This window comes from Callithrix jacchus, chromosome 10 (genome assembly GCF_049354715.1).
Source record: "Callithrix jacchus isolate 240 chromosome 10, calJac240_pri, whole genome shotgun sequence".
In the NCBI taxonomy this organism is placed as follows: domain Eukaryota; kingdom Metazoa; phylum Chordata; class Mammalia; order Primates; family Cebidae; genus Callithrix; species Callithrix jacchus.
In genome coordinates this window covers 19,323,568-19,338,552 of record NC_133511.1, presented here as the reverse complement: position 1 = coordinate 19,338,552, position 14,985 = coordinate 19,323,568, and the positions used below count along the sequence as shown (strand labels likewise).

The window sequence follows — 14,985 nt, the reverse complement described above, 5'->3', positions numbered from 1 at the left end:
CTCACACACATGCGCATGGCCCCACTCTCTCTCTGTAATGTGCTGCCACTTTACTCCAGGCCACTTCGGTCACCTCTGCTCTGTCACTTGAAGGCCGCCAAGCAGGCTTTCAGGAAAGGGGGGCTGGGGTGGGCTGGCACAGCCAGGACAGAGGAAAATGTGGTTCATGCCAGGAAGCCCTGAATCCCCCTTGCCTCACCTAGGTACCCACTTTCACCTACCCTGGAGCCCACTTTCAGCCCGCTTGGCTAGGAAGAGAGGGGTCTGGGTTTAAAAGGGCAGGAAGAGAAACTGCTGGAAGTGGGTATGTAGGGAGCAGAGTGTGCCACACCCCACCGCGTGGGAACCTGTGGCACTGGCCTGCAGATGAGCTCCACAGCAGGCAGGCCTCGGGGAGCAGGTTTGTCCGCCACAACTGAGGAGCCTTTGTGTTTTGTTGCTGAGCTCAGGCGTTTGCAGGTCTGTGACGTCCCAGGGGGCGGGCCTCAGGCCCGCCATGCTGGCTCAGCACTTCTGGGAAGCCAGGCAGCCTGAACTGCCCAACTTGAGCTCTAGTGGGGAAACTGAGGCACTTGAGCACAAGCCCCAGGGATGTGGTTCCCAGATCCTGGGGCTCATAGCATGGTCAGGGAGAATATAGGCAGTGCTTGAGGTCAGGAAAAAAAACACTCATTCTTTCGATATCATGGGGTGCAAGAGCCCCTCTGCTGAGGGCACGAGTTCTATGGATACCTCTGCCCTTCACTCCCCATCTCTCTGGCTCTTATTGCTGTGCACATAACAGCCTCCTGCAGGTACCCCCACCCACACAGACAAACCTGGGCTCCCCAAAGCCCCTGTTTCTGACTCATCACCTGACACCCAAGTCAGGTGACCTGCAGATGCAGTGTTGTAGCTGGTGTTTGTGCCATTTCTCACAAGGGGCAGTGGAGGCACTGAGGTTGTATTCTAGGAGGGGCACCACCCAGAAAGAGGCCTCAGGGAGTTAGATTGAGCCAGAGTTTGCTTTTGTGGCAGGGTGGGAAAGCACTGGGTTGGGTTCTGCTGTTCTGTGTCCCTGGCACATGATGTAATCCCTCCAGTCGTTGTAAATGATGAATTGCATGATCCATTAAGCTCCAATATGCTACTAGTTTAGTGGTCCCAGGTCCCACATCTGGGCCAGTCTCTGCTTCTCATGTAAAGGGAACCTGCAAGGAAGGAGAGAGGATGTGTTCTGTGGACCAGCCCTGACTGCTTAGAGAATCAGAGAAAGTCAGCAGGGAACTAACTCCCCAAGCCCTGGACCCCGCCAGGGTCAGGCATAACATGGTCAACTCAACCCAAGCCCAGGCCGGCTCCTTCCATCTCCTGCAGGGGCTTACAGTCAGTTGGGAGACAGTAGACAGGCTAGATGCATATGCCAGGAAGCAGAAAATAAAGGGGTACAGGCCAATGCTATATGTTATTGGGGGTTGAATGGAGCTGTCAGCTTAATAGGAAGGGCTGACAGTCACAAGGGTGTCCTGGAGGAGGGGTGCCTAGTAGCACTCCCGACAGTGTCCAGTATGGAGTAGGTGCTCAGCAAATGTTTGCTGAATGAAGTTCCAAGGCGGGAGGCCTATTGCTTCGTAGATGAAAGATGTTGGTGGTGATGATGTTGGAAGCTAACATCTGTTGAACCTTTCATTTGTCCTAAGTGCTGCTTTCTGTTTCCCATGGACTCTCTTAATCCTTATGGCAGTTTTATAGGGTGGGTATTCACTCTTATAATCCCCATTTTGGAGATGTGCACCCTGAGCTGCGGAGAGGTTAAGTCACCTGTCCAAGGTTGCACAGCTCATCAATGGCAGAGTTGGAATCCAGACCCCTCCTGCCTGGCTCTTAGTAGCCCCAGTGTGCTGCCTGAAAGGGTGGGGATGGAACAGCCCTTCAGAAGGTGGGAGACGCCAGCTTAGTTGTCAGGTTGCCACGGCTGCCGTGTTTGGAGAAGCTTGGACAGGCAAGGAGAGGGGCTGTGCAGTCTTTAAGCCCTGCTGCCTGTCCCTGGAGCAGGCTGCCTTTAATCAATCCTGGTCCCTTTTCCTGGCTCACCTGTTCCTGGATTCTTGCCCCCATCCAGCTCTTTCTCTCTCTCCAGTGGTGATCCCTGCTCCTCTGTTCTAACCCCGCCTGTTAGAGTCACCTGAACTCTGCTCCCCTCTGAAAACTTCCCAATCCAGAGAACGAGGGTCATTCTCCCCAATCCTGAGTCCTTGGACCAAGGCAGGCAGCCACTAACAAGAGGCTTGGGTTCCCAGTTCCTAAGTGTGGAGTGGGGAAGTGAGTTTTTAGGTCTTTCCAATCTTCCAGCACCTCCCAACTGTGGAACTCTGGGATCCAATCCCCACCCTCAATGAGCCCAAGCCCCTTACCCCAAGAGCTCCCTTATGCTCACCCCCCGGGTCACCTCCCCTGGCCCTGCTAACAGTCAGCTGTGGCAAAGAGGCAAATGCTAAAGGGAGTCTGTACCTGCTCCTTAGAGATCCTCCCTGCCCTGCCCCACCCTGCCCATCACCAGGGCAAAAAGGGCCAGGGCTCGTGGCACCCACTTGGTGCCCAGTGAGAGAGAGACTAGGAACATTCTTCACTTCCCCACCATGTGGTTGCTTCTGGGAGTGCCACAGTGGACAGAAAAGAGTAACCTCCACCCCAACATAGACATGGGTTTGAGGAGGGCAGCCCCTGCCTGGTGAGGGATAGAGGATGTGAGGGGTCCTCTGGGGTGCCTGGGCACCTTGCAGCACCTTCCCCATCACATGCCTGGCCACTATCAGCTGTCTTCCCTCCTGGCATTGACGCAGCTCTGAAGGTGAGGTCACCACTGAAGACTCAGCCAATGAATGTCAGCCTGTGCCCTGGGGACTTGGTCCTGCTTGCCTCCACACCTTCAGAGGAATGAGAGGAGACAGGATTGCAGGGGCTCAGAGGGCCATGTCCCCTTGCAGGTCCATCAAGTCTGGCACCAATCCCAAAATGGCTTCTGGAGCCCACACCTCTTCCCTGCACTCTCACCTGGGGCCCAAGCCCTCCCAACTGGCTTTTCCTGTTCCTGGCTTTGTGTGGCGCAAGTTTCCCAATTATGCCCACATTATCTCAGCCACTGGGCAGCCTCCAGCAGGCTGGGGGAGGGCTGGGGAGCACCCATTTATCCTGCTGGAGAGGGCCTAGGGCTTAGCTGCTTGCCACCTAGCCCATCAGCAGGAGTGCTAGGCCGTCTGGCCTACTGACCTCACCGTGGAACTGTTCTGGAGCAGGGCCCCAGCTGCACTGGACTGCCATCAGACAGTTAGGGCCAGGAGGACCACTGGGACTGGGGAGGCCAGGCTGCTGCCTTACAGAGGAGGAAAATCGGGCTCAGAAAGGGGAAGTGACTGGCCATGGTCCCGGCAGAGGCAGGCTAGAGTCCAGCCCTCCAAACTCCCGGCTGGGTGGCTGGATGCTTCTCCCATCATATTCCCAGTCCTGGGACCTCCGTCCAAGGAGCATCAGCTCTGAAGCCCCCGACAGGTCGGCAAATGGGACGGCTGGAGGGACAAGTGTAGGGATCGGCCTGATGGACCTTGAAGGGCTGTGTGGATATGAATTGGCGCAGAGAAGGGGAAACCCCAGAGAAACTTTCAGAACACGGCAGGGCCTGGCTTGGTGAAGCCAAAGATAGACTTATCCAGCAAGCGTTTCTTGAGTGACTGCTATATGCTGAGCATCAGGGATACTGTAGTGACCTAGAGACCTGGCCTGTGGCCTCTCAAAGGGAAGAAAGGGGAGCAACTTACTGCCCTGACCATGGGTTTTGGGTCCCTCAGAGGAGCCTGTGCTGCTAAAATGTTCCTGTCAGGCCAAGAAGGTGAGTGAGCATCAGCCCCAAATTCCCACTCTGGGATCCCAGACTCCCTTGGGGAGTCATTTAGGCCCTTCCCTGCCTTGAGTCAGTACAGGGCTGGACGTTATTTATGCTACTGATGATGCTCAGTAAAGTGAGTGAAATAAGGATGCGAGGACATGAAGTACAAATGACAGCAGGGACACGGCTTGTGGGGAGCTGGCCGGACTCAAGAGAGAGCTGGAGGCTACAGCCTAGTGGTGGGGACAGATGCCTTACGTTGAGGGAGCTGAGCCAAGTTCAGGGGTAAGGAAGCTCAAACAAAGGGCATTCTAAAGGGGATAACACAACCCGTGCGGAGACTGGAGGGAATTTCTTTCTTCACTTATTCGGTACCTCCAGTCACTCCCTCCTTCTTGCAAACGTCTGCTCTCTTGACTTCCATTGCAATTTCTCTAGTAACAGATATTTACTAGCATCTACTTTGTGCCAGATACTATGCTGGGCGCTGGGGATGTGGAGATGGAAAGGACAGACCCTGCCCTCAGGAAGGTTCACAGTCTGGGGGAGAAGTCAGATGTGTAAACCACCACCTTCCAAGGCAGGAAAGAGCCGAGCTAGAGGTGGCCTCAGGGGGCTGTCCACAGGTGGAGAAGGGGAAGGGCCATCTAGGTGGAGGTGGCTGCCAGGGTAAGAGTCTAGGAGTGTTGGGTGGATAGGCTCTGTGCTCCGTGGAGGCCAGGACTGAATTAATCCTTGATATGACCCAGTTGCTCACAGTAGATCCTGGAATACATCACTCAACAAATTGTGGCTGAATAAATGGGAGGAAGAGGGAAGGAAACTGGAAATATGGCATGTTCCAAGGATGGGCCCAGTCTGGTACGGTATGAAAGTGTGGCTGATGGAGAGATGTGGACAAAAGGCAGGTGCAAGGAGGTCTTGCCAAGTGAAGGCATTTAGACTTGACTGTGAAGGCCATGGAGAGCCAGCAGAGGCCTAGCCCTATGCAGTGCTGACTTCTCTCTGCCTAGCTGAGTAAGAAGGGCCCAGCCAGTGCACCCCAGGATGGAGACTCAGCTGCGAGGGAGAAGACACCAGGGGTAGCCATGATGTCAGCTACCGCGGGCCTTCAAGCTCACCCAGAGCCGCCTGCCTCTGATGTACCTTCTCATCCATCAAGCCATTTGGTTCCCCCAGTAACCTCGTGAAGTAGAGGACTGGATTCTATGCCCCTTTTATCAGAGGAGGGAACCAAGGCCCAGGAAGGCAAAGCAGCCTGTACATGGCTCCTAGGCTGGGGCTCTGCTTGAAAAGCAACCAAAAATGAGGGTTGTATGTTTACTAACACAGAGCGATGTTTATAATCTATCACTAAGTGGAAAAGCAGCTTATGGGATAATATGTACAGCGTGACTCTGACTTGATATACACAGATATCAAGTAAAAGGAGACAGATCCTTCAAGATTACCCTGAGCGGCAGGATCATAGGATGTTGTCATTTTCTTCTCATGATTTTTCACTGTTGCCTAAGTGTTTTTATAACAAGTAATTAATATTTTTACAATTAGAATAAAAATAATAGTGACTGCTATAAAAGAGGAGACCAGAGCACAGGGAACTGGGTGGGCGGGGGGAGGCTGAGCCTGACATGAGCACTTCCTGCCGTCCTCCTGGCCAGGCGCCCACTCCCAGGTGGTCCAGGTGAACGACTCCATGTATGGCTTCATCGGCACAGACGTGGTTCTACACTGCAGCTTTGCCAACCCGCTGCCCAGCGTAAAGATCACCCAGGTCACATGGCAGAAGGCCACCAATGGCTCCAAGCAGAACGTGGCCATCTACAACCCATCCATGGGCGTGTCTGTGCTGGCTCCCTACCGAGAGCGCGTGGAATTCCTGAGACCCTCCTTCACTGATGGCACCATCCGCCTCTCGCGCCTGGAGCTGGAGGATGAGGGTGTCTACATCTGCGAGTTTGCCACCTTCCCTACGGGCAATCGGGAAAGCCAGCTCAATCTCACAGTGATGGGTAAGCTGCCCTTGGCCCCCACCCTGTTCATCCAGGCACCTGTGATCCTCAGCGCACCTCAGTGACTGCAGACATCCTCTTTGGGTGGACATGCTCCCATTGTGCCAGGCATGGGGCTTCCAGTCCCTTCTATTAAGGCCACCCCACAGTTCACTAGGGATTAGGGCAGGAGCTTAGCTCTAGACAGTGGGGAAGGTCACTCTTCAGGTCGGAGCCCACCACGAGGCACCGTGCAGGCAGCAGCATCAAACTGTCACGGTAAGGAAAGGAGCCACCTGTGCTGCTTGCCTGAAACATGCTGGAACTCCAGGAGACCTCAGCTCGATGAGGGGGATATGACTAGTAGGACAGGGAGGACGTACATTAGACATGAAGAACATCCTGCAAAAGGTTCTGGGACAGGCTTTGGTGAAGCACAGCAGTGAGGCAGGGATGGCCAAGGGGACCTGAAGACAAGGCCTGATGGGTGCCACACCCTTTTGGCTGGTGCATCTTGGACAAGTCAATGGAGGTAGTCTCATCGCTGTCTCTGCTTCCCCGCAGCCAAACCCACCAACTGGATAGAAGGTACTCAGGCAGTGCTTCGAGCCAAGAAGGGGCAGGATGACAAGGTCCTGGTTGCTACCTGCACCTCAGCCAATGGGAAGCCTCCCAGTGTGGTATCCTGGGAAACTCGGCTAAAGGGCGAGGCGGAGTACCAGGAGATCCGGAACCCCAATGGCACGGTGACGGTCATCAGCCGCTACCGCCTGGTGCCGAGCAGGGAAGCCCACCAGCAGTCCTTGGCCTGCATCGTCAACTACCACATGGACCGCTTCAAGGAAAGCCTCACTCTCAATGTGCAGTGTGAGCAGGGCTGGGTGCCAGGGGCCTCCTGGGGTGGGTGCCACTATCCTTCCTCCCTCCTCCTCTCCTTCCTCCTCCCTTTCTCTTTCTGCAGGTGCTTTTTTCTCCCCTCTGCTGTCCCCCATCTCCTCCCTTTGCTCATTTTCTCTCCTCCTTCCCATCTCACTCCTGTTTCCACTCCGGGTCTCTGTGATCACCACACTCCCTCCCACACTTCCCTCTCTTCTGGCTGTTTCCATGGCCCTGCTCCTTCCATCCCTTCCTGACTGAAGCCCCCTCACCCTCAGTCCCGTTCTCCTGGCCTCACCCTCTTCCAACATCCCTTGTCCCACAGATGAGCCTGAGGTAACCATTGAGGGGTTCGATGGCAACTGGTACCTGCAGCGGATGGACGTGAAGCTCACATGCAAAGCTGACGCTAACCCCCCGGCCACTGAGTACCACTGGACCACGTAAGTGCTGCAGGGCTGGCCCTTCACCCTGGAAGACACCTGGCTGGACCACAGGTGATGGGGGGCACCCACCCCACCTCCAGGAACCTTAGGCAGGGAAGAAATTAGGGTGTGGGCTCAGTGAGAAGCGGGGCCAGGAGAGAACCCCCCCTCACACATACATATATATGTACCATATACATATATATCCGTGTCTGACAGTGTCAGGGTCAGTGAGACAAGCCCTTCTACCCGTGGGGGTTTCCCTTATGATCTGCTTCCCTCCCTCTTCCTAATAAAGAGTTTTGTCATTTTCCTTTGGTGATTCAGCCTGAGTCACTCCCACCCCAACCCCCCAGTATTTATTTTTATTGAGGTATCCGCAGGGAAGCTGGTGTTCTGGAGTATCTCAGCTCTTTTTTTGTTCCTATTCCTTCTCTCTGGCACCCCCGGATTCCTGGGGAGGAGACAGCAGCCAGCCCAGAACACCTGTGCTCATGGAGCATGCGCCCTGCAGCCCATCATCCCATTCTTGGCCTCATGGTCTTCGCCTGCCCCTAGAAGGGTCCTGTCTCCCCTCCAGCCGGCTCTGATAGCCCAGGCCAAGGCTCTTCCCAGAGAAGAGCTGGATGGAACACACAGAAAGCCAGGGATGTGGGGAACCAAGAAGAAGGTTGATATGTGTGGCCAGGAGACAGCTGCCCAGAAAAAGTCTGTCCCCTTTTTCGGGGCAACCAGAGGGCACTGGTATGCCCTACCTATGATCCTCCACTTCCTGGAATAAAAAGTGCTTCTGAAGCCAGACGCAGTGGCTCATGCCTGTAATCCCAGCACTTTGGGAGGCCCAGGTGGGTAAATCGGAAGGTTTTGGAGTTCAAGATCAGCCTGGCCAACTTGGTGAAACCCCGTCTCTACTAAAAATACAAAAATTAGCCAAGTGTGGTGACGCATGCCTATGATCCCAGCTATTCGGGAGGCTGAGGCAGGAGAATCACTTGAACCCGGGAGGCAGTGGTTGCAGTGAGCTGAGATCACACCATTGCACTCCAGGCTGGGCAACAGAGCAAGACTCTGTGTCAAAAAAAAAAAAAAAAAAGTGCTTCCGAAGGTGTGAGTGGGCAGAGCCTGCTGGCCAGGTTCAGCTCTGTGGACTCAGGAGCTGCTCGGTTCAACAGAATAGCTTTGTAGCCTCGGAGATCAGGAGAAAGGAAGATCCCCTGTCCTGTCCTTGGCACATTTGCAAATCACTTCCCACATGAAAATGTCCTGCGACATTCCTAGCAAAAACACAAAGTAGTGGAATGGAACATATTTCCTATCTTGTTACCTGAGTGGCTTGTTAAATACAGATTCCCAGGCCTTTGCCCCAGTGGCTCTGCTCCAGGAGATCTGGAGTTAGAACCCAAGCATCTGTGTTATTAACCAGCTGCCCAGGAGACAAAGGACCAACAACCAGGAGACGTGAGTAAGAAGTAGAAAGAGCACTACACCAGGAGTCCAGATGTGGCTGGAGTTCCCATGCTGCTGCCTGCCAGCTGTGTTTCCCAGGCCTTGAACCTCAGGTTTCATCTGTTAAGTGGGACCAGTACCTACCTAGCCTGCCTATATTCCCATATTATGATCAAATATGAAAAGCTGAATAATATAAAACTGCCAAGTGCAAAAGATTATTTTCTTCCTTCCAAGACAGACACAACCGCACAAGCTCAGCAGAAGGTCTGGGGGGCCTGGAGACAAGTGGGTGACACAGGAACAGCTTCTTGAGGCTGGAGAGTCATAACCCTACACCATGTCTCCCAATTTCCACAGGCTGAATGGCTCTCTCCCCAAGGGTGTGGAGGCCCAGAACAGAACCCTCTTCTTCAAGGGACCCATCAACTATAGCCTGGGGGGGACCTACATCTGTGAGGCCACCAACTCCATCGGCACACGCTCAGGCCAGGTGGAGGTCAATATCACAGGTAGGAAGCTGCATCCTCCCTGGCCTCCCCCACCCACGGGTTCCTTTGCCACCTACATCCCTCACCTTTGGCTGGTGCCACTACAAGAAGTGTATCTCCTTTTCCTGCTTCTCTGGTTCTCTCTTGAGCTCTGGCCATTGGTTTTGCTTTGCTTTTCTCTTTCTTTCATTTAAGGTTGTAAATGAGACAGTCAGGGTGACTCCCAGTCAGAGAGGGGCAGAAGGGAGGCTCTGGGAGGGAAGACGGAAGTGCTGTTGACAGAGATGCTATTATACGGGCCAATAGAGCCTGCCCGTGGATCTGCCAGCAGAGCACACCACGGGATGCTGGCTTGGTGGGGATAGGTTTGCAGGTGGAGCTCATCTCCAAGCCCTGCACCTGTGGTTGAGGATATCTTCATGGGCCGGAAAGTCAGGCTTACCTCAAGCAAGGAGACTGGAGAGAAAGCAAAGATGTAGCCCAAAGCCGTGGTGCTTTCTGTCAACTTACCTATCCGGGCAAAGGGAGAACCAGGGCTAAGAGGTTCTGAGGAGAGACTTCACCTGAAAGGAACACGGGGTGATGTCAGACAGCTGTGATTCTGGCCCTCATCTGTAAAACGGGGACAGTATGATGTGCCTTGAAGGGCTGTCGTCAGAATTCTACATGATGTAGGTCAAGTACCTAGCACAGACAAGCGTGTCAATAAATGGCCAGTGCTCTGTGGTGATCACCCTGACCTCCATCATTATCATTATTGGTAATGGAAGCGTCAACACAAGTCAACACCGAGGTAAACTGTCATCACAACTTCACCTGGGGGGAGTGTCTTTTACAGTGGACCTGAGCTAGCTGCAGAGCGACAAAGTGACAGAAAGAGTGTCCTAGAAGAGGAAGTGGTGTCACACTGTGACTGAGGTATAGGAAGTAACGTGTATAGGAGGTGACCTCAGGGACACAGAAGACTGGCTGGCAGTTCCTGGGCTCCAGCCACAAAGCTTAGGCGAGCCATGAGGATTCATGAGCTCTGAGCCAGTGTCTCGGGAGCAGAGACCTCATCTGTGAGTACATTTAGGGCACAGCTGCAGAAAGAGCCAGGAAAACCTGTCCAGGGTCTGTGCCTCCCTGTCCTCAGGGCCGTTCTGTCACCTCTCTCATCTGGGGCCAGGAGGGTAGAGCCACTTGCTGTTGTCTGCAATCCCTGCCCTTGGCCCTGAGACTGGTCATAGGAGGAGGAGTATCAGGGTTGGAGCCTGGGGAAGGCTGAGGCATCCCAGCCCTCCGCTGAGGGCTGGGGGTTTCCACAGGTTGGCAGGCGGAAGGGGCCAGCATCCCCCACTTCTCCCCAGCAGGAAAAGTATGAGTAGAGCTCAAAAAGAACCTCAAGGGTGCCCAGGCTCCAGCCCTGAGATTCTGGGGGAGTCAAGGGGAGGTGGGAAGGGCAGATCCTGTGTTCCATGTGGAGTGGTCATAGGGAGCATGTCCACTCCTCAGGGAGGCACTGTCACATGGGGGACAGCGCAGACCTGGCCTGAGTGTTCACACACTGACTCTTCCTGGCTGTGTGGCCTCGAGCAGCTTCTTCACCTGGTTGAGCCTCAGCCTCCTAACCTCTAACATGAAGATAATCACACTTGTCTCAGGCTTCTTACAATCAGGTAGTACTCCCTGTGTGACAGTACCTTCCCTGATGGTGGACTACCACCATGTGAGTGGTGCTGGAGGGCCAGGCCGCCCAGGGTCCCAGCTGGAAGAGGGACACAACATGGCTCCTGCTGACAGCCTGTTAGGCAGGAGCCAGGGATGTGTGACACTCACTGAATCATTCATCGATAGGTCCAGGAGCTGAGTGGCTGACCTCCCTTGGAAGGGTCTCTCAGCTCCTCTAGAGGACTCAGGGAGGTGACCTGAGCCCTCTCAGAGCTGTTTGTTCTTCTGCTGTCAGGAAATTTCCAAGCAGCAACTGACCTCACCACTCTCCATCCCACGTCGGCCAGTGCCTGCCACATTCTCTGGGGAGCCCACTCTGCAGGGCACAGTCATGCCCTTGCTCCAAGCCCCACTGGCCCAGAGGGAATGCATGAGCGAGAGGAATAAGTGGAAATTTAATTTTTCATTCTGGCCATTCGTTCGGGTAATAACTTTGCCCTAGGCGCATCTGGAAAGGGAAATGAGGAGCAACTGGGGCAGGGCAGAAGTTGGGCAGCAGAGGGTGTGCTGGAGAGACACGCGTGTGCAGAACACGTGTGTGCCAGGCCACTGCACACCTGCGCAGACTCACTTTGGCACAGGCTTCCTGGGGCCCTGGATTCCCGAGGAGGGAACACCGGGTGGTTGCTGGGAGATGAGTGAGTAGGCGGGGCTGGAGGGCGGGGTGCCCAGGCAGGGGAAGCATGGGAAGGAAAATGGCTGGAGCGGAGTGGGCAGGGAGGAAGGAGCGAGGTGTTCTCTCTGTTGGGAGTTTAGAGACTCACAGGGAGTCTCTGAGGGCTCTCAGCCAGAATGCGCTGTGGCGAGGTGTGTGGGTTAGACTGAGCATTCAGGGGGGCTGCATGGATGGCACCGGGACACCTGTTAGGAGCTGCCACCATGAGCAAGTCCCTAGTGGGAAACAACAGGCCCAGACTGTGGCTGTGGCAATAGGGGCACCGAGGAGATGAACCTGGCAGAATCTGCATGTGCGCCCACCGGAGAAGCCCTTTCAGAGGCCCTTACACTAAGGAGCAGTTTCATGGGGTGGGCCCAGTGGTCACAAAACGAAGCTCCCTCCCTCCTCCCTCTGGCATAATGCCAAGGTGGGGAGGGGCACGGGATGCGGCCTCAACCAGACTGAAAAAACCAAATGAGGCAGCCTCTATCCCTGAGAGTGTCGGGAGGAGAGAGGCCAAGCCTCTCTAGCTGGGACCCAGCCTCTCACCACTCGCAAGACCAGGGCAGGGAGGCTGCCAGGGTGTAGGATGTCCATCCCCACTCCCATCCCAGGGTGCAGGGCATCTGTCCCAACTCACCTTCCCAGTGAACCCCAGGCTCATCCCTTGTGGGTGAGTGTCACAGTCTGCTTGTCAGACCTGGAGTTCTTCAGATCCAGACTTGTGGGCCTTGAAACCCAGTGACCTGGAAGGGAGGCAGGTGTGAGCCTGCAAGTGTGCATGCCCAGCCATGGAATAGACATGTGTCTCTGGGCATGTACATGTGAACCAGTGTGAGCAAGCTACATCTGTATGCTGAGTGTGCATGTGGGAGCCCGTGGCTGTGTCGTGGCAGTGTGCCATTCTCTGAGCCGGCGAATGGCAGTCTGTCGGGAGGTCTGAGAAAGCAGCTGCATCTGTGCCTCTGGGAGGATTTGGTTCTCCCCCAGTTTGCTACAGCCCTGCCTGATGGTCTGACATGATGCACAGCTGCTGCAGCTGCAGATGGACAGAAGGGCTTCCCAGAGGTGGACCCCAGGCCTCCCCACTCTCCCTGTGGCTGGCTACACTGCATGCTGGGAGGTGTAGTTCTTACAGCTTCTAGGCCTAGTCTGATGCCAGAGCATTTCCTGCCTGAGGAAGCGCCAGGCATTGGTTTTGGAGACAAGCCTAAACATTCTCTTTGACCCCAAACCTCCAGATCCTAGATCTAGACTACAGCCCTAACACTTCTCTCCACCTCAGATCTATCCAAAGCCCCCAACACCAGCCCACCCACCTCACTCAGAGAACCAGGACCCCAAAGGCATGCAGAGCCCCCTCTTCCCCACTGTCCTGGCCAGCCTGAGACCCCAGAAGAGAGGTGACAACTTCAGGAATGGGGCCAGGCTGCTCCCTTTGCAAGAGGATGTGAGGGAGGTGGCTGGGCCCCCGCCAGCAAACACAAATGACCCCTCGGCCTGGCTCTTCTCTCTCCTCCCAGCTGCGGCCCTTGCAGCTTTGCTGCTGGCACAGAGACAGGAGCTACTGGCTGAGTGTAACAGCTGGAGGGAATGGAGGGTGAGGGAGGGTGCTCCACTCCACTCTGGACAGCCCCTTCTGCTTGCAAATGAGTTAGGTCCCCATGCTTCTCCTTTCTTCTGTCCCTCACTCGGAAGTCTTTGATGCTGGGAGGTCATCCCAGCCATTCTGCTGCTGCTACACAGGCCCAGCCCTAAAGTAGCCAAAATAACCAGGGTTCTATTTGATCCCAAAAGATCCCCAGGAAACAGTAAACTTCCTTAGGACTTAGGGAAAAAAGTTGGCCAGGTGTGGTGGCTCACACCTATAATCCCAGCACTTTGGGAGGCCGAGGTGGACAGATGACTTGAGATCAGGAATTTGAGACCAGCTTGGCCAACATTGCGAAACCCCATCTCTATAAAATATTAGACAGATGTGGCAGGGTGTGCCTGTAGCCCCAGCTACTCAGGAGGTTGAGGCAGAAGAATTGCTTGAGTCTGGGAGGCAGAGGTTGCAGTGAACTGATATCACACCAATGCACTCCAGCCCAGGTGATGGCACAAGACTCTGTCTCAAAAGAAAGGGTGGTGGTGGGTGGGGGGCGGGGGGACTTAGGGAAAAAAATTAAACAGAAGGCCCGGAGGAGAAAGAAACCTAGTATAATCTGGTCCCAAGCCACCACACCACTCCTCCTGTCACCCACTCCAGAGAAACAAGGTCCCAGTGGGCCCCGTGCAGGTTTATTTGAGTCTCTCCTGCATACTTGCTCTGCCTAGAGCAAGGCTCATCTCTAAGACATAATCTTGCCATTATAGAATTCATTCTGTCTTTCAACAAATATCTCTTGAACGCTGCCCACGTGACAGGCAATCTAGGTGCTTGGTATAAATCCATGAGCTAAACAGACAAAGTCTCTATCCTTGTGGAGCTTATGTTTTAGCATAGGAGGAAAAATAATAAATAAAATACATTTTTTAAAAATATGTAGGCTGGGCGCAGTGGCTCATACCTGTAATCCCAGCACTTTGGGAGGCCAAGCAGGCAGATCACGAGGTCAGGAGTTCAAGACTAGCCTGGCCAACATGGTGAAGTCCTATCTCTACTAAAAATCAAAAAATTAGCTAGGCATGGTGGCACAAGCCTGTAGTCCCAGCTACTCAGGAGGCTGAGGAAGGAGAATCGCTTGAACCCGGGAGGCGGAGGTTGCAGTGAGCCGAGATCACACCACTGCACTCCAGCCTGGGTAACAGAGGGAGACTCTGTCTCAAAAAAAAAAAAAAAAAAAAAAAAGTATACTAGTAATTTTGAAGGTGAAATTGAGGAGGGAAAAAACAAGAGTAGCGTTAAGGGGATCCCAACTGCCAGGGACGACAGAGGTAGAGTGGGCTTGTAAGGTGCAGTTTTAAATACGGTAGTTGGGAGAGGTCTTAATGAGAAGGGACTGTTTGAGCTGGGTCCCAAAGGAGGTGAAGGAGTGAACCTGGGGACCCTGGGAAGCAGCTTCCAGGGAGCAGAGCAGTACGTGCAGTGTGTCCCAGGAGCGGGACCAGCCTGCAGGAAAGCTGGAGCAGATGACTTCAGAGGTAGGGTGGGGTGTGGGGCACACAGAGCGTGTTAAGCCTCTAGGGAGAGTCATTGGAGGGCTCGGAGCAGATGTGACTTACACTTTAACAGGATTTGTCTGGCTGCTGTGTGGAAAACAGTCCACAGAGGGAAAGGGTAGAATCAGGAAAGCAGTTAGGTAGCTACTGCAATCAATAATCCAGGTGAGAGATGAGGGTATTTTGGATCAGGGTGGTAGTGATGGAGATGGTAAAAAGAGGTCAGGTTCAATGTGCTTTTTTTTTTTTTTTTTTTTAAGACAGAGCCTTACTCTGTTGCCCAGGCTGAAGTGCAAAGGCACAAACTTGGCTCGCTGCAACCTCTGCCTCCCAAGTTCAAGCAATTCCCCTGCCTCAACCTGCCAAGTTGCTAGGATTATAG

The 14,985-nt window shown here is 54.2% G+C and overlaps 1 protein-coding gene across 3 annotated transcripts in view; it reads left to right on the top strand.

The window, feature by feature from the left end:
* NECTIN1 (nectin cell adhesion molecule 1) overlaps positions 1-14,985 on the top strand; it is a 66,991-nt gene that overhangs the window by 43,779 nt on the left and 8,227 nt on the right. For 2 of the 3 annotated variants that reach the window (XM_035264870.3, XM_078339186.1), the window contains exons 2-5: positions 5,524-5,874; positions 6,418-6,720; positions 7,055-7,172; positions 8,961-9,112. In XM_035264870.3, coding sequence (XP_035120761.1) covers positions 5,524-5,874; positions 6,418-6,720; positions 7,055-7,172; positions 8,961-9,112 — 924 coding nt within the window. Of the gene's footprint in view, positions 1-5,523; positions 5,875-6,417; positions 6,721-7,054; positions 7,173-8,960; positions 9,113-9,570; positions 13,565-14,985 lie in introns of those variants that run through there. The other variant, XM_078339187.1, reaches the window with a different exon arrangement.